The sequence below is a fragment of the Enoplosus armatus genome, chromosome 6 (genome assembly GCF_043641665.1).
Source record: "Enoplosus armatus isolate fEnoArm2 chromosome 6, fEnoArm2.hap1, whole genome shotgun sequence".
Lineage (NCBI taxonomy): Eukaryota > Metazoa > Chordata > Actinopteri > Centrarchiformes > Enoplosidae > Enoplosus > Enoplosus armatus.
Window position 1 is genome coordinate 453,871 of NC_092185.1, and position 23,306 is coordinate 477,176.

Consider the following 23,306-nt stretch of genomic DNA (forward strand, 5'->3'; position numbering starts at 1 on the left):
TTTACTCACGGTTAGAACAATAAGTCGTGTCAGTATGATGTCCTCCTGTCTCCTGTTCGCGACTGAGCTAAGCTAAGGAGCTAACCAGCTTGCTCACTGACTTATTTTCCCTCCTCAGTAACATTTATAGGATGAAATGATGTTCAATGGTGAACAAAATGTCAGGGGGCGTAAACGGAACAGTACAGAAAATAGTGAAAAGCTGAGAGAGATATTACGTTAGCCCGGCCAGCTAGCAAGTTAGCAATTAGCTTTGCAAAGACCCAGATTAATTTCGCTGGTGTTAACAGGAGATGTTAAATCAGTGGAGTTCTCTTTTAACAAACATGGAGCTGAAGTCCAAAACTAGGCACCCGAAGGAGCTAAAACTGAGACGTCCTTTTCAAAACACACCAAGAGAAGTTGTAACACTAGACGTGAGGGTTCAAAGTGAAGGTCAGAAGATGCTGCAGGGACTCGTGACTATGAAACACCTTTGAGGATATGAGGATTGGAGCAGGAGGTTGAAGTGTAATCCAGTTTGTGATCTGCAGTGGGCCGAATGCTCTACCTGGAGGGACTCCTCATTTCAGCAGCGCCTTGTAGAGCATTAGAGAGCGAGCTGTGGAGCGGTCCTGCTCCAGACAGAAGATGAAGTCCCTGAGGTTAACTCGTGTAATCCGCTGACGGAGCTGCTGGCGGGAGGAGGAGGCCGTGGAGGAGCCTGCACCCGAGCCCGAAGCCACCTGAGGGGAGACAGAGAAGTGTTAGACCAAGTCTGGGTGGGTGGCAGAGTCAACCTCCACAGACTGAAGATGGAGGAAAATTTTTTACCCCAAAATGCTAAACCAGACCAAGAACCACACGAACACCACAGCCACTGATGGGCCTTTAACAGCAGCTGGATTCAATCAGTTCTTTATCAAACCATTAGTCCATTAATCCAGAGTCAAACCACAGGAAATGATTCCGCAACTATTTATATAACAGTATAATATTCCTGTTAATGGGCTCTTGTTTGGTTTTAAAACGCCGTCGAACAGAAACACCAGAGCAGAAAACAAGTTTGAACTCGACATTAAACTCTAACTCCTATGAAGACCTGGACTACAGTGATACTTGAGGCTGTGGTTTTTATTTCCTTTCACTGTCAGGTGTTTCTGTTATTTTGTCCATCCCTTGGACATGTTAAGACTCTGTCAGGACTTCCTGCTTCAGCTCTGTTGTGTTTGATTCTCCAGAGGCTCCTGAATCATCAATAATGGCATTAAGTGAGATCTCCCACACTACTTTAACCACTCATTCAGTCCAGACCTGCAGGAGGATCACCACACCTTCACGGCTCAGGTGTGTCTGCAGCCTGAGGCCAGGTAACACCCGGCCCCTGCAGCTACTAGTCATGCACAACTCCTGTGCTCTCTCAGATGTTGCTCCAACAAGCCCTCTTTCTCAACATGGTACATTATACAAACAGTAACAGCGTCTCTTCCCAGGCTGCTCAAGTGTCCCGAGGCCAAAGCCTCACAGATGAACGTGTGAATAAGCAGTTTCCTGAACTAACCCTGAGGTCAGGACAGGGTCTCTGGTTGTGGGCGGTGTCTCTGATCACTGGGACAAAACCAGTTTACCTGATGGTGAATAAAAAGAATCAAATTTGTAGCTGAAAACGTGAAATAAACCACTTTCCACTCGACTTCGACTCGTGAGGCTGAACAATGTTTGAGTGCAAACTGTTGTAGAGAAAACTGAGCTTCTACTTTCTCCACGAGAAGAGCCTAAAGGCTGAGACAACACAAGATGTCTCAAGTCTCTGCTACGTTTACATCTGAATTATTTCACTTCCTTCTTCGACTACAGATGACTAATTTCTGAGGCTGATATTTGGGATGTTTCTGACCTTTCATTTCAGCTTTCATTACTGACAGTTTGACACAGACACCTTTTGGAGAAAATATGACATCATTTTCTCTCTGTAATCATCTGTGAATCAACCTTTCACTCTGTGGCCAACGTGTGAAACAACTAAAGTAGTACTAAAATATAAAAAGAATGAGTGGAAAATATGTCTAGAATTCAACAGAGTGAAAGTCAAAGTGAGAAGAAGACGATGTGCTGAAGGAGCCCTGAGGGTCGAGCTGCAACCATCAATCTGTTTTAATAATCGTCATTTTTTATATGACAAGACACACATTTTATTTACTGAATGATTAATCAATGAATCAATAGCTATGAAAATAATGGTCAGTTACAGGTCCGCCTGATGGAGGAGGCTAAAAGTGACCCGGTTACTGAGGCCTGATGTCTAAACCTGTTTCTGTGGCAGTTCGTATAGATAACTGAGCCTGCAGGCAGGGCTGACAGCAGAGGATAGGAATGAAGCTCCAGGTCCATACAGGAACACAATCAGAGTATTATGAAGCCATGAGGCCTGCAGGCATGGTCTGACCAAAGATCCTCTGTGAGGGAAGAAGCTCCACTCTGTAACACCACTGTACAACCTGAGTGTTTCTGTAGTCCAACAACTCCAACAGAGTGAGACGTCTTCAATAATAAAGCCAGCAGCTGATCTCACGTCAGTTTCAGGAGTCACATTCTCCAGTTAAACTTTCATTCATATCGGATCAATAATTTAAGATGATCAACTTCATAGTTTTGAATCAGGAGTTTCAGTATTTGATGAGGTGAAGGTATTTGTCAGGTTTAGCAGATACTCACTGTTAAAGGACTAAATGATTTAGGGAACACTCAAAGATCCTTTTTCTTCATGAGGTACCACTCCATCTCCACCTCTGAACTAACAGTGGGTTCAGTCAAACAGTCACTACTGCAGTTACAGCAGCTCACGAGGGACAAGTCAAAATTTTAACAGAAACCTCAATGAACATCTGCTGCTTATCCACATTAATGTCACATTAATGACATCAATAGGACTTATCATTCTATTCTGCTGGGAAGAACTGAAGAAACATGATATAATGAAGTCCAGACCGTCCCTACTGGTTTTCCATCATACTTGATCCATCATACATGATCATGAAACATTATTAAATGTCTTTCTCTGTGGAACTAAAAAGGTCTTTAAAGGTCCTCAATTGAACTCGGTGAGACCGTCAGTCTCCTGTTGACCTCAAAGGTAAAGCAGCTTATTTGTTGTTTTTTTCAGAATAACAAAGCTCCTGCGTTGCTAGTGTGTATTCATAACAGGCTGAAGCCCCGGGGCGGTGGAGTAGGGTGGGGGAGGATGGGACTATCTGAAGCCTGATCAGGCCTGCAGTCGGGAGCTAAAGGGCGTACTGCAGCAGCCTGAGGGCAGATTAGATAGAAAAGGCAGACAGGGAGGCTCAGAGAACACAAAACCATTTGTGCTGGAAGAAAACGTTGGTGTGTGGTTGAAACCAGAAACAGACTTGATGAATAAATGCTGACGTACATGAAGCTGTGACTCAAAGTGAAGAGCTGAAAACATCAGCTCTGTGTGGAGCGATGAGGAGGCAGTAACCTTCCTCACAACACAGATGTCATGTTTCCATCATGTTCTCTTCATGGTTCTCCGGCTGAGCTTCGACTGGAGCTCTTTTACTGACATCATCTTGTCGTGTCCTCCTTTTCTTCTGTGGTGGTTTAATGGCAGTGACTGGAGAATTAGCTCCACCAGCTGTTTATCTCCATCAACCAGGGAACTCACGTTCACACAGAAGAAAAATTGCACTAAATTTAAATGGAGACTTGACTTGTGTAAACAACTTGTTTCTGCTGCCCCCAAGTGGCCGAAACAATCGGTGTTTGCAGGTTTTAATATCTTCTACGAAACTGACCTCAAAGCTTTTTACGACCTTAAACACCCGCAGATGCTGCAGATGTGCTTTATAGAAGCTGCGCAGCTGTTTGCTGCAGACACACAGAGCAGCTGCACATCCCTCAGCTACGTTACCAACTACAGGCCAGCACATAGCTCACATTTCCCAGGGTTCAATGCCCCCCGTCAGAGGCTTAATCGACCCCCCGAAACGTTGGATTTCTCCTCAGGGTTTCTCCCCCCTCTCTGCTGCCTTTGTCTGGGCCTGCTGGGGGCCGAGCCTCAGGCGGGATGTGTAGGGGGAGAGAGAGAGAGCATGTGGGTGAGGGTGGGGCGAGCACGAGGCAGGCACTCCCCCAGGCTGTGACCCCCCCCCCCCAATTCCTCCTACACCCAGCCCCGAGCTCATTTCTGCAGAGCTGAAATCTATGGCTGCCCTCGGGGGGGGGGGGGGGCAGAGAGAGATGGGGGAGGGGGGTCACAACCACAACAAACCTCCAGGCAGACACTGACCCCCTTCACTCAACTTTGGTCACATTCACTGCCTGGACTGGAGAGGAGAGTGTGTTTCTCTGAAGTCATCACCCAGACGCTCATTGGACCTTCATGAACCTCTTCAATGTTAATAACGTTAATCTGATGTGAATTACACATGCCGTTAATCTCTAACACTCGATATGACTGCTTACTAACATGACACTGTTCACATCTCATGTTTCTCTGGTCTCTCACCTCTGTGCCGGCCGCGGCGCCTCCCGGTGAGTCGAGCTTGCGTTTCTTGCGCGGCCCGATGGCGGCGAGGGCCGTGAGGTTGGCGTCTCGTTGTCGCATCTGAGCCAACTCCTGCTGCTGCATCTGTGGAGGAAAACAAAGCAAATGTATCTACATATTTATCTTTGGCAGGAGAATCAACAGGAGTGACTGTCTCAGCTGTTGTGTTTTAATGCAACTCCCATGTGGTGCCATGTTGAGAACCATCCAGAATCAACCATGTTGGGGAGACATTGTGAGCCTCAGTTAGCCTCATAGTTCAGCACTTCATATCAATGGATTCTGTCACTCCTACTATTATTCTTTGTTTTACTTTTATTAGAGGGTTAATCAGGCTTTAAGTTTTAGAACTACAGTTCCCATAATGCTAATAGGAAGTATAATGTTGCCATCGAGTCAGTGAGTTAGCTGTTGGCTACAACTTCAGCCCTGTTTTTCCAGCCTATATTTGTTCACGTCGTCGCATGGTCTCCATCACAGCAGCTGAATCAGCTGTCTGCAGTGTCTTCGTGGACGGACAGACAACTATCACTGATCACTGATCACTGAGACACTGAAGGAAACTTAAAAACAGGAGGATTCTCATGATTTTTCTATGATTTGTAAGTAGATTCATGGCGTTTATCCACTAATAAACTATATCTGTATAATGATTGATAACGATATCCTGTCAGTCACACTGAATGTATGAATCAAATATGTGTATCATGTCAGTGACTTGAGATTCTGACTCAGAAGGAGTGAAAGAGGTAGAGCGTATTATACAGTATTTTCCTGGGTATTTGGTTTCATTTATCAGCCATTAACAGATGAGACAAAGTGTTATTTCAGCTTCCTCACACATGACAAGATTTTCTTTAAAAAATATATTTCAATCTCAAATCAATATTATCTTGATCAAAGTTCTGTCAGTTTCTAAATCGCACAACTAAACACGTTTATTTTATCTTTTTAAACTAAATAAGTGGAAGACATGTTTTCCTCAGTGAAGAAACACAAACATCAGTTTGTCACAGTGCATTAGATAACGTACAGGAAGGATTTGAAGTTCTTGTTGATTACAAACTCTTTTTGCATGACTTAAATAAAATCACTTGAATTCACAATAAAATAACAATCATGCAAGAAAGTAATCTAAGAACTATTGAGGAAATTCTCGATGAGGTCCGTGTTCCCCAAGCTGAAACAACTAATCAGTAAGTCAGTCGGAATCATTTAAGATAAGATCTAACCTGACCCTGAACCCGATCCTGAACCCGAGGCCTGTACTACTACTCATGCTGCACACCTAACCTGCTCCGGAGTTCCAGATAACAAATCAACTCGTAGAAAAGCTCCGCCTTCTCACCAATCAACTCTCTTGGAAACCGGCATCGCCAGTCATGGAGATCCCGTGGAGCTCGAGGCGGATCATGAGAGGGTCTCTTAGGAGGGCAGAGTGTTCAGAGACTGGCAGCCCTTTGTCTTTTCCTGACGGTGTTTAATATGAGAGATATAGATTCTGGTCGGAGGGAATGACTCCTGTGTGCTGATATCATCCTCCAGCAGAGACTGACTGAAGCACTGAAGCCTTGATGTTCTTGTTGTTCTTAGAAGATATGATAGTAAGCCTACTCACCGCTTTGAACCATGTTTTTATGTTTTATTTGCTCCGTCTGAAACTCCGGGGCTGCAGCTGACAGAATAAGACTAAAACTGTCCAACACGCCATAAGAACACGTCTTACAATACATGAATTTAATAGAACACACAAATGTAATCAGTCAGATCTGCTTGGGCCCTCATGATGGGGCAGTGATATTAGAAGCCTTCAGTCACACAGTGGGGATTGTTGGCAGCTGCAGCTGTGCTGCTTTCAGCCTGGATGATGTGTTGAACTTCTTCTTCTTTGTCTAATATCATAGTTTGCTGTTGGTTTGCAAAATATGCCGCTCTGCTGCCAGAAGACGTGCCCATGTTTGTGATTGGTCAGATGCTGCAAACCCCGCCCCTTTCATGTGAACATGCTTGTGACTAGATTGTGAGACCCTGGGTCGACTCTGACTGGTTGTTTAGTTAAATGTACGTCTGGTTAACTTCCCTCTTGGTTACGGAGCGGCACAGCAGCAGCTTCCCTCGGCTTTTCTATGACTGTGTGAGGAGACGGTCCTGAACAGGGCTAACCTTTGACCCCGGTGGCTCAGGTCACCTGACTAAAACTGAAAACATGAGGCCGCTCTCAGTCTGTTCTCATGATCCTATTGTGAAACATCATCAGTCTAAACATGTCCTCACTCCACCCGTTTAACAGAGGACACCAGTCAAGTATCCCAGAATGCATTTCATCAACCAGCAGCGATGGTGGAAGATTTGAGCCAGACACTTTATACTTTTACTCCACTACACTTCAGATATTGTACTTTTTACTGTAGTACATTTATCTGACAGCTAGAGTTACTGGCTACTTTACAGATGAAGATTTTATACAGAAATCATATAAAATACTAAATGATGATGTGTTGTAAATTTCAAACATCAATGGCAACTATTTCATGGTTTCAGCTTCTCATATTTGCTGCTTTTCGTCATCTTAAACTGCAGTAAACTGAATCATGTCGGGCTTTGGACAAAACAAGACAACTGGCAAAACACACAGAGTGAACACACTGTTACCTGTAGACACATCAACTGTATGAAAACCTAAAGCTGGAGTATCAGTGTAGCTGTCAGAGTGATGAATCTGATCACAGTGCAGCCATGAAGCATGCATCTGAAGGATCTATTCATAACACAGAGGGACGCTTCGCCAGCAGCTAAACGCTGATAAACTGTCTGCTGCCATTTTTCTCTCCTATAAACTACAAACCTGAGTTCACCGGAGTGGTGAAGTGTCGAATGAGACTGAACCTTCTCAGAGTTACAGATGAGCCTGCACTTCTGAGTCCTCTGGTTGTTATTGGGTGGTTAATTACAGCTGGCTTACATTAGATGATTTACCGGTGGTATGAGTGTATCCTCAGTTGTAACTCTGAAGTATCACCAGGTCTAAAGTGATCCTGAGTGAGACCTCTTCAGGACAGTTCTGCTCTGACATGCCTCCATCTGGCTCCCACTCTCAGGTTGCAGCAGAAAGACTTATGGGTAATGACCCCTGACCTCTGCTGGCCTCGGGGTCTGCCTGAGGTCTCTGCAGACTCCACCGCCTCGGAGTGACGCGGTAGGAGGACAAAGCCTCCACACAGGGTGGATGAGTGTGTGCGGACACTGGGTTCATGTATGAATATAAAGATGCTGCACACAGTAACAGATAAGCTCCTAGTCTAATCAACCAGCTGTCTACAGGCTCACGCTCTCCTCACAACATATATAATAACTATTAATATCTGTCTGACTCTGAAGTCAAGACTTTATGAAGCTCCAACTTTCTCTCTCATCATCAGAGCCGAAAACATCCAGGAAGCAGCTTCTCTGTTTGTGTATGAACTCGACCAAAGATCCTCTGCGAAGGAAGAACGCCACTCTGTGACAACTCCAACGGCTCATGAAAAATAAGGTGCGTCAGATTCTGTATCAACAGCTGTTATTTCAAAGTTATTACAGTTCATTCTGAGGGGACGTGATTGTTCAGTCATCGTTCTTCTTTATATTTTCAGAACGAACTCCATCTGCTGAAGATCATGTGATGGACTGAAAGCTCCAGCTATGAAATGGAGCTGAAGGTGAGATGATTTTGTCAACAGCTGTTATTTAATGCATTTGTTTTTTGGGTTGCTGACTTCAATGTTGGATGATGTTCACACTTAATGGACTTCATATGGAGATTACACTGAACACACACACACACACACACAGACACACAGACACACACACACACACACACACACACACACACAGTACCTCTTTAGCCTTCTGCTTCAGACGAGCCTGTTCAGGATCCTCTTGTCTGGCGCGACTCTGGAAGTCAAACACAGACAGACAGGTCAGTTTGAATCTGATGACCTGATGAGCTCAAAGCTCAGTGAAACATGAAGAACGCTGAACTGCGACTGATAGATGAAGCATTTTACAAGACAGAAGGCATAAATCAATACAGATATGATACATAAAGGTGATGTTGTGTGGATAATTTAACGGCAACCCTTTACATTAACTCCCCCATTTATCATCTATAATCAGTATTTAAACGTGTAATAAATGGTTAATAACAGCCTGTAATGTAGCTGTAAGCAGACGCAAGTGTTTCTTGCTGTATTAGTCAACTTGAACTGCTCCAGTGGACTGAAGTGGAGGCTGCTGAAGAAACAGATCATGAACGACAATATGGTGAAAGACAACTGTAATAATATAAAACTTCACAGGAGACGTTATAAACCATTTATTACATGTTCATATAGTGATGTTAGATGATAAAGAGGGAGCTTAAATCTGGTTATTTGTCAAAATGTACATATTTTATTGTTATTTAATGAACTAATTGAACGTTTAAAAATAAATAAATAAATAAAAAACAAGTAAAATAAAGGCGGAGAAGGAGGCTGTGGAGGAGGAGGAGGAGGCTGTGAAGGAAGAGGAGGAGGCTGTGAAGGAGGAGGGGGAGGAGGAGGAGGAGAAAGAGCGCTGTGTGTGATGATGGCCGCTGAAAATGCAGTCAAACTTTAAATAAAGCAGCCATCTTCTTTTTAGTGTTCTATATTTCTGTGTGTACCTTTGCAGCCTTCAGCAGGATTTCTCTCTCTTGTTCATCTTTCCTCTGTTTCTCCATTCTCTCCAACTGCTCGAAGAAACGAAGCTGAGAGCGAACGTCTGACGTCTGTTCATGATGCTCTTCATCCTGACAGAGGAGGAGGAAGGAAGGAAGGAAAACAAAGACATGAAGAAGAGATGAGTTATGAGGGAAGGTGAGAACAAAGACAGAAGATGACAGCGAGGAAAAGAAATAAAAGGCCCATTTATATTTGAATCATTAATATCGATTCAGACTTTGCAGCGTAATGCAGGCAACATGTTTTTTTAGACCTAAAAGAGCAACTTAACATGCTCCTTCCTCAAATTCAAAACACCCTTTACTTCATCTTCATTAGATCTTCATGTTTGCACTCTGATCGGCTGCCGAACATGGGCCGACACACAGTGGTCTGTCTGGGTACACTCTGCATGAAACTCCACTTTTACAGCATCACGTTTCAGATTGTTATCAAATGACGCATTTCATTCTCCACGATATATAAATCATAAACTTGCTGGACAGAAGCATTTTCAAAGTAGTGATTTGAGACAGAAGAACTTTACATTACTACATTAACATGAGCTGATTTCATCAGTCCACTGATCAACACACACATCTCTGCTTCACTGGCGATGTGTTTAACAGCCTTGAAGGCGTCACATAAATTAGCCTGTGACGCACTCTGATATTAAGCATCAACTTGATTCACACTCTCTGAATCAGTGTGTGTTCTTGCCTTTCCCCCGTCTGTGCGGTGCTGAGCGACGGCTGACACCTTCTCCAGCAGGGAGCGCAATCTGGACTGGGTGGCATGGGAGATGAAGTTCACCACCTCCAGCGGCACCTCGGCCACACCCAGCTTCTTAGCTGAGGACGAGAGGAGAAGCAGCACAAAATATATTTAGATGTATTTGTTATGCATTCATACACATTTCAACACCTGGAAGCGGTTTAACACCAGACTTCCACTGCTGGCTAGGTCGTTTTTGCAGAGAAAAACTACTTAGAAAAAACATCCACCCTCAAACCCTCCCAACTCTTTTTAACTTTTACAGCTCATGAATCTAAAATGTTCAGTACTTCCCAGAAGATTGAGGATGTGGAGTCAGCTGTGGTCAACAGAAGAAGAGTTTTTACAGGGAAGAAACATTAAGAGGATGAACACATCACACACAGTCTATCTGCAGGTGAACATCGTCTCACCTGAACTTTGCTGATCTGACTTTTCATCTTGCGCCATCATCAGGTCAGCATGTTAATGTGTCCAATACTTTATGGCCAAATACCAGCAGAACTGATGACATTGCCTCAGCAGGACTCTGCTGGTTTACTGCTAATTAGCTAATGTTAGCATGCTAACACGCATTCTCTTAAAATCTGGAGCAAAATTTGACACAAAAACTCAAGAGATAATTTTGCAATAATAATAATAAGTGTTTTGTTTGTTCCCTTTATGAGCTCCTTGAGGCTCTACTTTTGTGTCTGGACTAATTTTTGACTCAAACTCTGTGTGCTTGGGTAAACAGCTTCAGGGGATCCAGCCTGCTCCGGGTCAAGTGACGAGTGGACACCAACCAAAGAGTAAAAAAAAAAAAAAAACTGCCAATAAGAAACCGATCGAATCTGCACCTGAACATGACGGACAAAGAGAGAAGAAGAGCATCTCTGATCCTCGTGCATGAACATCTTCGTATATCTCTCCAGAGTCTGTAGTATTAGTATTAGTAGTAGTATTAGAGGAGCTGAAACAGTTAGAAGAATACTTCTCTGGTTTGTTTTGTATCAGTGTACAAACTCTGTTAACAGCACAAACCAGTAAATCACTCATTCTATCTTATGGAAAGACACAAAGAGGAAATGTTTGAGCTTTAAAGTATCTAACTTTTAGTATCCAACTTCATGTCAAAGTCCATGACTCATATTAAAGGCGGTCACGTGACTGTTACCGCCTACAGCAGGTGATGTTACACCTGCAGTTACAGCAGGAACTGAACTGAGACCTGCAGAAGGCTTCTGAACTAAGCTGCTGTGCTGAAATATGACAATAAAAATCATCACATTTAAAAACATCTCAGTGAACTGGCAGCCATGATAATGATGAAGATGGTGCTCTGGTGAACAGAATATTAATTTTGCATTAAGTCTGTTTTAGTTGTACATTTTATTTTAGTGTCATATTTAAACTGTAAATTCATTCAGATTGAGACGTTTCACTGAAATGACGGCAGGTCTGGAGTTTGTTGGTGAAACTCTCTTAAGGCGCTCATACATGCCACTAAATCTGTCCCTCGACTGCCCCCTCTGGTATCCAGACCCTTCTGGTCGCGGTCAGACATGTGACATACCTGTTTCCAGGATGCGGCGGTGCAGCAGGCCGGTGGGCAGGAAGGACTCGTCTTTACAGGAGCGGATCTTTGTGCCGACCAGCTCAGAGCTGGTTGCTAAGATACGGGCGTTTTCCTCGTTAAGGTTGACGCCGGCCATGGACGCCACGTCGTTGATGTCGTCGTCATCTCTGAGGACGACAGAGGCAGAGCAGTGATTGGTGGGTTGTTCTTCACATGAACACACGAGGAGAACAACCAGTGAGCTTTACTGCAGCACTGAAGACCTCAGCGACATTTGTTTCTAAATACATTTTAAAGTGTTAAATGTTCAAGCAGTTCAAATGTTTTCATGTTGCACATCTTTCACTTGCTTTTTTCCATTTGAATAACTGAACTTTGATGAGTTTCATTCTTCTATTCGTGAGTGTTTATTTCTTATTTCTGCCAATTTTTCTGACATCAAGTACATGAAGAGACCAGGGAGTGCAGTGTCTCCTCTGTCTCCCCTTCTAAGAGAAGGAAACCGTGTGAAGTAACACTCTCTACTGTGTTGAACTGGGTTCAATGCATCTAGCATCAAAACGTTCTGCAGCTTTTCTGAGGACATAAACACGACGATGCTGACCGAAGAGTTCAAACTTGGACTCGTCCGTCCAGAGTACCTTCTTCCAGTCATCTACAGTCCAGTGTTTGTGCTCCCTGGCAAATTTTAGGCATTTTTGGATGTTTGCAGGCCTCAATAATGGCTTCTTAGCAGCTATTCTTCCCTTTATGCCTTGTTCCTTCAGTCGTCTGCTTATGGTCATTCTGGAGACTTTCTCAGATTCTGATCCAGAAGCATTAATCTCTGCCTGAAGATCAGCAGTGGTCTTCCTTCTGTCTCTAGTACTTAAAATCTTGAGGTGCCTGACATCTGCTTCAGTTAGCTTTCGTTTTCGGCCTCTTCCTTGACGCATTTTGTAAGTACCAGTCTCTGCAATCGAGTCCAAGGCATACTTGACCACACTGTGAGAACACTTTATGTCTTGCCCTGTTTGTCTCAAAGACCATCCAGCATCATGAAGTGCTTTAATTCGGACTCTTTCTTTCTCAGTGAGTTCCCTACGCTTCACCATTTTGAACAGGAGTGAGGAATTTCAAACTGAATTCTCATTTTTATACCCAAATTTGAGGCAGCACACTGGAATTCTCTGAGAAGTCAGAAATTAATCAAGAATAACATACAACCACTAAAACAAATGTTTCTGTTCAGGAATGCAAGTAAATAACTGTGCAGTGTCTCCTCTGTCTCCCCTTCTAAGAGAAGGAAACCGTGTGAAGTAACACTCTCTACTGTGGGTGCAATAAAACCTTTAAAAAAACAAAATGAGCCACTTGTTTAACTACAATTTCCCCCTGGGGATCAATATATAAGTATTTCTGATTCTGATTCTGAACTAGTATGAATGTGCAGCATTCGAACATTTTTAGTTGCTTCGCCCTGCAGTCTCTCTCAAATGGAAGATGGCTGTATGTGCTGAACTGTTTCGCCTGATTAGCCATGTTTCTTAAAATTATACTCCATCTGGACCTCAGCTGAAACTCTGCTGTGATATTAATGTTTCTCCAGGACACAGTGATGGGATGTACTGAGAGCACTGTGTACACATGCTGCCCTCTCGTGGCTCATCTGTGAACTACATGTCTACATGACGGGCCGCTCACGAGTGGGAATTTCACTCATTTCATTCCAAAAAATTGTAGATGTTTTCATGTAATCTGGGCACATAATGATTAAGATAATCGTGACTTAGTGTCTCTCATAACCATGTTGTATTAATAAGCTCTAGAAGAATCTCCCAGCTCATTAAATCAAGTTGTGTTATTGATCTTCAACGTTGTGATCACGTTTCCTCAAGTTGTATTATCTTCTGTTTCCAGACACAATCTGAGTCATTCATGGATATACATATATATGTATATATAGATATACATATATATACATATATACACACATATACACACACACACACACACACGTATATATGTATATACACGAATTGAATTCAATAAATCCCAGATCTGTTCAATAGGATTCAAGTCTGGACTTTGACTTGGCCAGTCCATCAGTTCCAGTACTCCAGATTCCTTTTTCTTGGTCAAGTAGTCTCTGCACAGCTTTGCAGTCTGATTTTAACTAATTTGCCCATGCCGTTTCCACAAATGGAACCCCATACCATAATGGAATCTCCACCGTGTTTCACTGTGGGTTCAATGCATCTAGCATCAAAACGTTCTGCAGCTTTTCTGAGGACATAAACACGACGATGCTGACCGAAGAGTTCAAACTTGGACTCGTCCGTCCAGAGTACCTTCTTCCAGTCATCTACAGTCCAGTGTTTGTGCTCCCTGGCAAATTTTAGGCATTTTTGGATGTTTGCAGGCCTCAATAATGGCTTCTTAGCAGCTATTCTTCCCTTTATGCCTTGTTCCTTCAGTCGTCTGCTTATGGTCATTCTGGAGACTTTCTCAGATTCTGATCCAGAAGCATTAATCTCTGCCTGAAGATCAGCAGTGGTCTTCCTTCTGTCTCTAGTACTTAAAATCTTGAGGTGCCTGACATCTGCTTCAGTTAGCTTTCGTTTTCGGCCTCTTCCTTGACGCATTTTGTAAGTACCAGTCTCTGCAATCGAGTCCAAGGCATACTGGGAGAACCACACTGGGAGAACACTTTATGTCTTGCCCTGTTTGTCTCAAAGACCATCCAGCATCATGAAGTGCTTTAATTCGGACTCTTTCTTTCTCAGTGAGTTCCCTACGCTTCACCATTTTGAACAGGAGTGAGGAATTTCAAACTGAATTCTCATTTTTATACCCAAATTTGAGCCAGCACACTGGAATTCTCTGAGAAGTCAGAAATTAATCAAGAATAACATACAACCACTAAAACAAATGTTTCTGTTCAGGAATGCAAGTAAATAACTGTAATTTGGCATCTCAATCAAAAAATAATAATGTGCTTTACTATTTCTTTCTGCTTTTTTGTAAAACAGTAAATTTGAAAATTCATGGATATCAACAATAATTATATTTTAGCATTAAAGATATTTTGATTAAAGAGCTTGCACATACTGGTGGATTAACCATTACAGAAGCATAAAAAAATATTTTGGTAATCAGCAATACTGTTAATTTAGGGCAGCGGTGGCAAACACCTTACACTGGGTGGTGGTCTAATAAATTTGTTAAGCACTGTATATATGTATATATGTGTGTGTGTGTATATATATATATATATATATATATATATATATATACTTTCAACACGTGTGGAAACAGTCCAAAATTGTTTAACAGCACTGAGTAAATCAGTCAGTCTATATTCTCAGTAAATATCCTCTGTGGTTTCCTAATGATGCTGTCATGATTATATGATATTGAATTCATGATTATGAGAACATGTCTCAATTCGTAGTGTACTGATTCATGTCATTCACATTTCAAAGGGTAGACATTTTAATTTCATTTCAGTTCCCTTATCTGACCTGCTCCATTATTCATTTGTCCATCTGTATTTTATTCTCTCTTTTAATCGATTATATTTTCCTTCTTCAGTGTTTGTAAATGCTGTCTTATGTATTTCTTCACCTCATGTCTCTTGAGTTTGAAATTCCTGCCAATGAGTTTATACTTTACCTGAATGTCCCACCCCCTGGGTCACTCAGTTTCCTCTGATTGGCTTGACCTGCCAGGTTAACAGGACTTTTGCCAATTATAGTTGTGGGTCCCCTTACAAGAGTACCTGAAGAGAAACACATTTAACATAAGTCCTTTGTGATGTTTTCCACCAAGTCTGGAGATTTTCACAGTAAACAAAGTCAAGTCATGTTTGCTGAATGGATTCAGAAGGTTAACCGCTGCCATCCATTGGTCCACAGCAGCACAGAGGATGTTGCTAGACTCACCTTGAGGTCTGAGAGTCTGACTGAAGACAACAGGTGTACGAGTCTGAACAGTCTGGACTCCTGCTCTGCCCACAGCCTGGGGTTCAAAAGAGATTAAAAACCATCAACACAACATTAACAAGACAGAGATTAGGTTTAGTTTTGGTTCTTGATTAACTGCAGAACAGAGTTTAAAGGCTAACATGGACAGCACCGAGTGTGCAGTTTTACAGCAGAAATGTTCAGTTTAAATCTTTATTAACTAAATTATTCCATTCAGTGAGAATGTGAGACAGAAAACTGTCTGGGGACCTGAAGAGTTAAATGCAATATGCAGCTCGTGATCGTACCAGAGTGTTTGTGAGGGGCGGGTTCAGTCTGACGGTGCCGCCGACCGGACCGATGGGCAGCCGTGGCCTGATGGCAGCGGTGGTGACGGAGCCGGGGGCAGCCAGGGGGGGCGCGGAGGTGCTGGGGGTGGGCGTCACCAGAGACTGCTGGCTGCTGAGCAGAGACTGACGTAGGGAGGGGAGGCTTTTCTGTGAAGCAACAAGACATCTGAGGATTAAACAGCAATGAAACAAATGAAGCAAGAAAAGGTCTGTTTGACGTACAACTACAGGTACTACAGTGTACAAATACTGCATTCAAACTCTTCCCTTACTTCAAGTACAAAAGTATTATGTCAAAATATACTTAAAGTGCCAAAAGTAAAACTACTCATTATGCAGAATAATATACATATATTATATATAAAAATAATATATATATATATTATGATAATTATTGATGCATTCATGTGTTCATCACTTTAAAGTTGCAGCTGGTGAAGGTGGAGCTCATTTTAATGACTTCATATACTGCTGGGTAGTTTATACTAATAACAATAATACATCATCATATCACATCACATTTATACTTTGTATTAATAACTTGACAGCTAGAGTTACTTCACAGATTCAGATAAATGTAGTGAAGTAAAAGGAAATGTAGTAGTCTGTCAGTGCTGTCAGTAGCAGTAGCAGCACTAAAGTTGGTAATCTGGCTCGTACCTTGAGGAAGGGGATGAGGTAGGGCTGTGGGGAGGACTTCAGCTCAGCCTGCAGCCGAGTGGTGAACTCCTCAGGCTCAATCTTAGCATCCTGAACAAACACAACGCTAGTTAGACTCAAGTTAAATCAAAGTTGAAATGGAAGAATGGATGAAACCTGGTGCAACAAAGCAGCTTACGAGGAGGTCCTGCACCAGGGCCTTCACATTCTTGGAGGTATCTGGGGAGGGGGAGTTGTGGGACGCCAGCTTGATCAGCGTGGCGAGGAAGTTCTTGCATTTCTTCACGTTTTCTTGCATCTCCTGTTGACACGTTAAAAACCAACAGAATTATCCTATTACTTCTCTAACTTCTGTCTATGTCACTCTTCACTGACATAAGCACTGAGCTGTAAACCGTTTATGACTGGAGCCGACCTGGGACACCACATTGACCCTGCCAGGGGGCGTGGTGGTGGGAGCGGACGTCGTGCTGCTCAGGGGGGTGGACGGGACACCGGCAGGCTTGGCGGCAGGCGTCCCCCCCGCTGTTATCACGGTCTGGGCCTTCTGAGGGGTGGTCATCTTCACCGACACAGCTGCACCGCCGGGGGCCACAGTGATGGCCTTCTGGGAAACGAGACAAACCACCACCAAACAAAAGATACCTTAATTTACCTTGTTACTACAATCTTTATTTATTATATTACACATATATATAATATTATAATATATTCTATATTTATTAATCAGATGGTCTCTTTCTTCTTAAAATAAGTGGAAAAACTTCTGACGATGTCAAATACTCTCAGCTGAAGCACAATGAACTCGTCTGCCCTCTTCTTCATGAGGAGCCACAGCTGGAGGATGATCAGTGCAGGAGTTATTAGTTTAGTTTAGTTTAGTTATGTTTGACTTTGACATGAAATCTGATGAGTTTGAAGTTTCTTCAGACCTTTATAATACTCACGGACAGGAGTTTACAATTCTGGAGAGGTATCGCACTGACAGTTATATTATCTTTCACCATGGCAGTCGTCAAGTAAACAGCAGAAATCTACCGGGAATGTGTACTTTCATGTATTTTCTGAATGCAGAGCTGAAGTGTTTCTGAACGCAGCCTGGCTGCAGGTGAGTTTATGAAACAGGAGACAGGATACACACCTGTACAGTGGTAGTGGAGGGAGACTGAACCATTCTGGTCTGAGCAGGGGAGGCCAGGCGGACGGTCTGTGGAGCCTGCAGACAACAGGGAGGGAGGAAAGATGACGTAATGTACCAGCAAAGCATCATGGGAAACATTATTATCAGCAGTTACATCTGCAGCTGAAAGTTCAGGTAAAAACAACTTTTAAACAAACCTTTATGAAACTATCTCACCAGGAGAATTAGATCGACTGATTTTTATCCTTTGACGTTATTTTCTCTAATTTCTTCTCCTCAGGCAGCAACTAACACTGATTCCCACAATCAATTAATCTGCCTTTTATTGATTGATTGTTTGATTTATAGAAAGTCCCAAAATTACGTAATGTAAACCGTACATGAAAAAATGCAAACGGTCAAATAGTAGGTGTGTCCCGAAGTGTTTTTGGCCCCGATCTTGATGCGAGGCCTTAAAAGGTCCCATATTGTAGAAAGTGAGATGTCCATGTCTTGTTTGATCATAAAGCAGCTCTAGCTGCTGTATAAGTACTGTGAAAGGATCAAAACGCTCAGTCCACGGAGAAATACACACAGGCGGGGACATCCGTAAGGTTGTGATGTCACAACTATACAATCAATGCACTCAGCCACGCCCCCAGCAGGTCATCTGCTCCAATCACAGCACCACCCACCAAGTACAGGGACGCTCATTAACCCGCTCAGTCTGTCTAAGTTATTGGAGCGCTCTGCTCAGGACGACTCTTCAAGTTTTTGGAGGTTGTTCAGTTTGTCTAAAACAGCTTGTTTCAGACAGAGGGGGAACTGAGGGGCTGCAGAAAGGGCCAGGACAAGATACATAAGACTTTTTGAACTGTGAATCATGCAAAGCTTCTCTGGTGGAGTCCCAGAATAAAAATATAGAGCTGAAATTAGCAAAATATGGGACCTTTAACATTGATAATCTGCAGAAACACAGTCTGGTATTATATTTACTTTTTGAACATGTTTCTGACACTGAAATAATAACAGCTGTAGATACTAAACCTGACACACCTCATCAAATACTGAAGGTCCTGATTCAAAACTATGAAGCTGATCATCTTAAATTATTGATCTGATATGAATGAAAGTTTAACTGGAGAATGTGACTCCTGAAACTGACGTGAGATCAGCTGCTGGTTTTATTATTGAAGACGTCTCACTCTGTTGGAGTTGTTGGACTACAGAAACACTCTGGTTGTACAGTGGTGTTACAGAGTGGAGCTTCTTCCCTCACAGAGGATCTTTGGTTGAGTTCAGACACACAACAGACCAGTTTACATGAGTCAGTGACAGCTGATCTGAGCTGCAGCCGGGGACATTTGAAAGTGGCGTCAGCTGAACGCGAGGAGCAGCTTCCTGAATGTTTTCTGCTCTCCTCTAATGATTATTAATGATTATTATCAGTATCAGTTTAGTGAATCTGTGCGTTTTGAACTCAGAGTCTGAACTCAGAGTCAAGCACTGCTGTGTGCAAATAATATTTTAACACTCAGTAGAGTGCAGTAAAGAAACGCAGTAGAGTGCAGTAAAGTGCAGTAAGGGAACGCAGTAAAGAAGCGGGCAGTAAGTAAACGCAGTAAAAAAGCGGGCAGTAAGTAAACGCAGTAGAGTGCAGTAAAGAAATGCAGTACAGTGCAGTAAAGAAACGCAGTAGAATTCAGCAAAGTAAAGAAACGCAGTAGAGTGCAGTAAACAAACGCAGCAGAGTGCAGTAAAGAAACGCAGAAGAGGGCAGTAAAGAAACGCAGTAGAGGGCAGTAAAGAAACGCAATAGAAGGTAGTAAAGAAATGCAGTAGAGTGCAGTAAAGTAAAGAAACGCAGCAGAGTGCAGTGAAGAAATGCAGTAGAGGACAGTAAAGAAACGCAGTAGAAGGCAGTAAAGAAATGCAGTAGAGTGCAGTAAAGTAAAGAAACGCAGCAGAGTGCAGTGAAGAAATGCAGTAGAGTGCAGTAAAGAAACGCAGTAGAGTGCAGCAAAGTAAAGAAATGCAGTAGAGTGTATTAAAGAAATGCAGTAGAGGGCAGTAAAGAAACGCAGTAGAGGGCAGTAAAAAGAAACACAGCAGAGTGCAGTAAGGAAATGCAGTAAAGAAACGGGCAGTAAGGAAACACAGTAGAGTGCAGTAAAGTAAAGAAATGCAGTAGAGTGCAGTAAAAAGAAATGCAGCAGAGTGCAGTAAAGAAATGCAGTAGAGAGCAGTAAAGAAACGCAGTAGAGGGCAGTAAAGTGCAGTAAGGAAACGCAGTAAAGAAATGGGCAGTAAGGAAACACAGTAGAGTACAGTAAAGAAATGCAGTAGAGGGCAGTAAAGAAACACAGTAGAGTGTACTAAAGAAACACAATAGAGGGCAGTAAAGAAATGCAGTAGAGAGCAGTAAAGAAATGCAGTAGAGGGCAGTAATGAAACACAGTAGAGGGCAGTAAAGAAACGCAATAGAGGGCAGTAAAGAAACGCAATAGAGGGCAGTAAAGAAACACAGTAGAGGGCAGTAAAGAAATGCAGCAGAGGGCAGTAAAGTACAGTAAAGAAATGCAGTAGAGGGCAGTAAAGAAACGCAGCAGAGTGCAGTACAGTAAAGAAACGAAGTAGAGGGCAGTAAAGTACAGTAAAGAAAAACAGTAGAGGGCAGTAAAGTACAGTTAAGAAACGCAGTAGAGGGCAGTAAAGTACAGTAAAGAAACACAGTAGAGGGCAGTAAAGTACAGTAAAGAAAGAACCTCTTTTCATTGTCTTTATTTTAGCCAATACCGATCCATTAATATCTGCCAGGACTGGCTCGATACTGGTCCTTGTCAGTACCGATACTTCTGGACGTCTGTGGTCTTAACTGCAGCAACAGACGTCTAAACGTCAGCGTGATAATCTTTCTTCTGGTTGATGAGACCAGGTCCTGCAGCCACTGAACACTCTTTGTAACGGTGAAACGATCCAATCTGAGGGAAAGAGATCAGAGCCTGATGTGTACCAGACCTACCGTGGTGGCAGTGGTGACCCGGATGGTGGCCCCAGCCGTCGGTGTCGCAGGTCTCTGGGTGATGTTGGCCACCGTTTGGCCCTGCTGGGTCTTGGCCTGAGCCTGGGCCAGAACCTGCTGAGGAACCATCACCAGCTGACCCGTCTCTGTACGGACCAGAACCATACCTAGAGGAGGAAACAGTCGTCAGTACCATCATCTGGTAGAAACGCGTCATTTCTAAACTGAAACGAAAAGTCGGTTCATCGATTAGTCATGCGACTAAACTTTATTCAGAAATGGAGCTTACAAGATGTCACGCCAGCCAATGTATTCTGTGTCGTTTCTTGTCATATTCTGATTGGTGGGTTTGTAGCCATAGGTCAAAGCTATGGCTGCTACTCATGATTGTTTACATTATCGATTCATCTACCAATTATTTTCTCAACTAACTGATTAATTGTTTTGTCTATAAAATGTCAGGAAATTGTGAAAAACTAGATTTTTTACAGGTCTCTCAAGTTGTGACTGTGCTTTCTGATCCAAACAAAGATGGCAGCTGGAAATGAAAGATGTCCTTGTTCAGTTTGTATAACGGGAGCTAAAAATCAATCAGCAGTTATATTTGAATATTTAGATTTTTCTTTCAAGTATTTTATATTTTCATACAAAACACATGTGCTTACTTGTGTTTTAAAAAAGAGCTGGACATGTGTCATTTTCAGTTAAGGTGCCAACTTATAAATCTTGTTTCTGTTGCAGCAGACTCAATATTTTTCATCCAGAGGTTCGAAGAGTCTTTGAGGATTCTGGAAAACCTTTCAGAAGAGCAGGAAGTGAAGTTAAACCTCAAACATCACTGGGTATTTCTCTTTTATCTATTTATCTAAATCTGATGTTTAGAGTGTGATGGAGTCACACGAGAGGAACAGACTGGGCCTACAGCAACAACAGGTGAGTAGTATCCTTGTGTTTGCTCACCAGGAGGCATGCTGAACCCGGGGGGCAGCTGGATGGTGGTCTGCTGCTGAGGCCGGACAGCTAGCGGAGGCTGAGGAGCAGCCCCTCTGGTCGAGCTCGCCACCAGCCCGGGTCGCTGCTGCTGGATGGAGGTGGCCACCACAGAAGCACCCGGCGGCCTCACCACAGCCACTGCAGGCTGGCCCACTCCATTCACTGCAGGCTTCACCCCGGCAGCAGCCAGGGTGACAGTAGCTGTACTGGTCCCAGTCTGAGTCTGGCTGATGGGGGACTGGGCTGCAGCAGGTGGAGGGGTACTCGTCAGGATGACAGAGTTTCCAGAAACGGGCTGGCTGGGCACCAACATCTTGGTGTGCATCAGAGGGTTGCTGTGGTTCACGACCTGAGAGCTGGAGGCTGATGGAGAAGGGGCACCCTGGGTCACCAGCTGGGCACCCTTAGGATCTACCCCGTTCTGGGCGACGCTGGCCACCGGGCTGGGGTGCCTCTGCAAAGTTACAGCGGGAGACGCCACTGAGGACTGAGGTACAGGGAAATTCGGCTGTGAAGCCATGGAGGCGATGATAGTGGATCCGCCAGCACTGACAGTACTTATAACAGTGCTGGCCCCGACTTGAGGGGGGACAGCGGGCGAGTTCACCAACTTTACAGCTCCAGAGTTGCCGTTTAAACTTTGTAATCCAGGAGAAGCGGTCCTGATAGCCTCCGCCGCGGGGGCGATGTTGGTACTGGGAGCCGTGCTCGGACCCAGGACGGCAGCCCGGTGGAAGCTAGCAGCCGCGGACTGAGTGGTCAAAGTTACGGGTCCCGATACGGGGGAAATAGTAGGAGGAGATGCTCCAACTGTTTGCAGACTAGCTCCGGCGGTTATCACGGCCCCGGCAGCGACAGAGGAGGTAGAGGAGGTGAGGGTTTTGCCGGAGAGCGGCTCATTAGCGCCGGGTTCCTGGTTTAACCCCGCTTTTGGATGCCCTTGTTGCGGCTGCTCCAGAGACCCCACTTGATCGCGCACTTTCCCTGAGAACTGACTGACGGCCGGCGGAGCTCCCTCCCGTTTCCCGTCGGAATATGAAGCAGCGGGAGCCTTTCGGTCGCCGAGTTGTGATTCCAGAGAGCCAACTAAGTCGCTAACTGCTTTCTCATCCACCTCATTGAAGAGCATGTCCTCCAGTGGGTCGGAGGCTCCCGCCATCTTTGATGTTGGACCGTTGTGCAAATCGTATTTTAGAATGTACGCATGCGCGGAGGATCCGTGTTGTTTTTGAGCATAGAAATAGAAGTAATAGATTGTACGTGTTAGCTGAGGCGCTACGTACAGGTGTGTACTGCAGGTAAAACTCACCGTAAACGGACTTTACTATCAGCTGCAGTTTATAAAGTCAACTATTGACACCGGTAGATCACAGTTTAGTATTTCAAGATTTTAAGATGGCAAGTCGATTAAGTTGTGACGATGAGATGATTTATTCAACATTTATTATCAAGTCATGAATCTTGAGGTAATGAATCTTTCAACAGAAGCTAAACGGCTACTTTACTTTCATAGTTATTGTAATATTACAAAGAGGGCGGTCTAGACCTGCTCTATATGAAAGGTGTCCTGAGATAACTTCTGTTAGGATTTGACGATATATAAATAAAAGTTACTCGG

General features: G+C 43.6%; 1 protein-coding gene across 1 annotated transcript; it reads right to left on the bottom strand.

Moving 5' to 3' along the window:
• Positions 1–524: 524 nt before the first annotated feature.
• LOC139286607 (transcription initiation factor TFIID subunit 4-like) lies at positions 525–22,847 on the bottom strand. The gene is made up of 15 exons (XM_070907476.1): positions 21,656–22,847; positions 20,696–20,862; positions 17,695–17,769; positions 16,969–17,160; positions 16,732–16,854; positions 16,554–16,643; positions 15,852–16,040; positions 15,523–15,598; positions 15,254–15,359; positions 11,597–11,766; positions 9,988–10,118; positions 9,231–9,356; positions 8,423–8,479; positions 4,508–4,630; positions 525–725 (listed from the first exon to the last, which is right to left on the bottom strand). The coding sequence occupies exons 1-15, from the start codon at positions 22,845–22,847 to the stop codon at positions 564–566; spliced, it is 2,979 nt and encodes a 992-aa protein (XP_070763577.1). The 3' UTR covers positions 525–563.
• Positions 22,848–23,306: the final 459 nt, after the last annotated feature.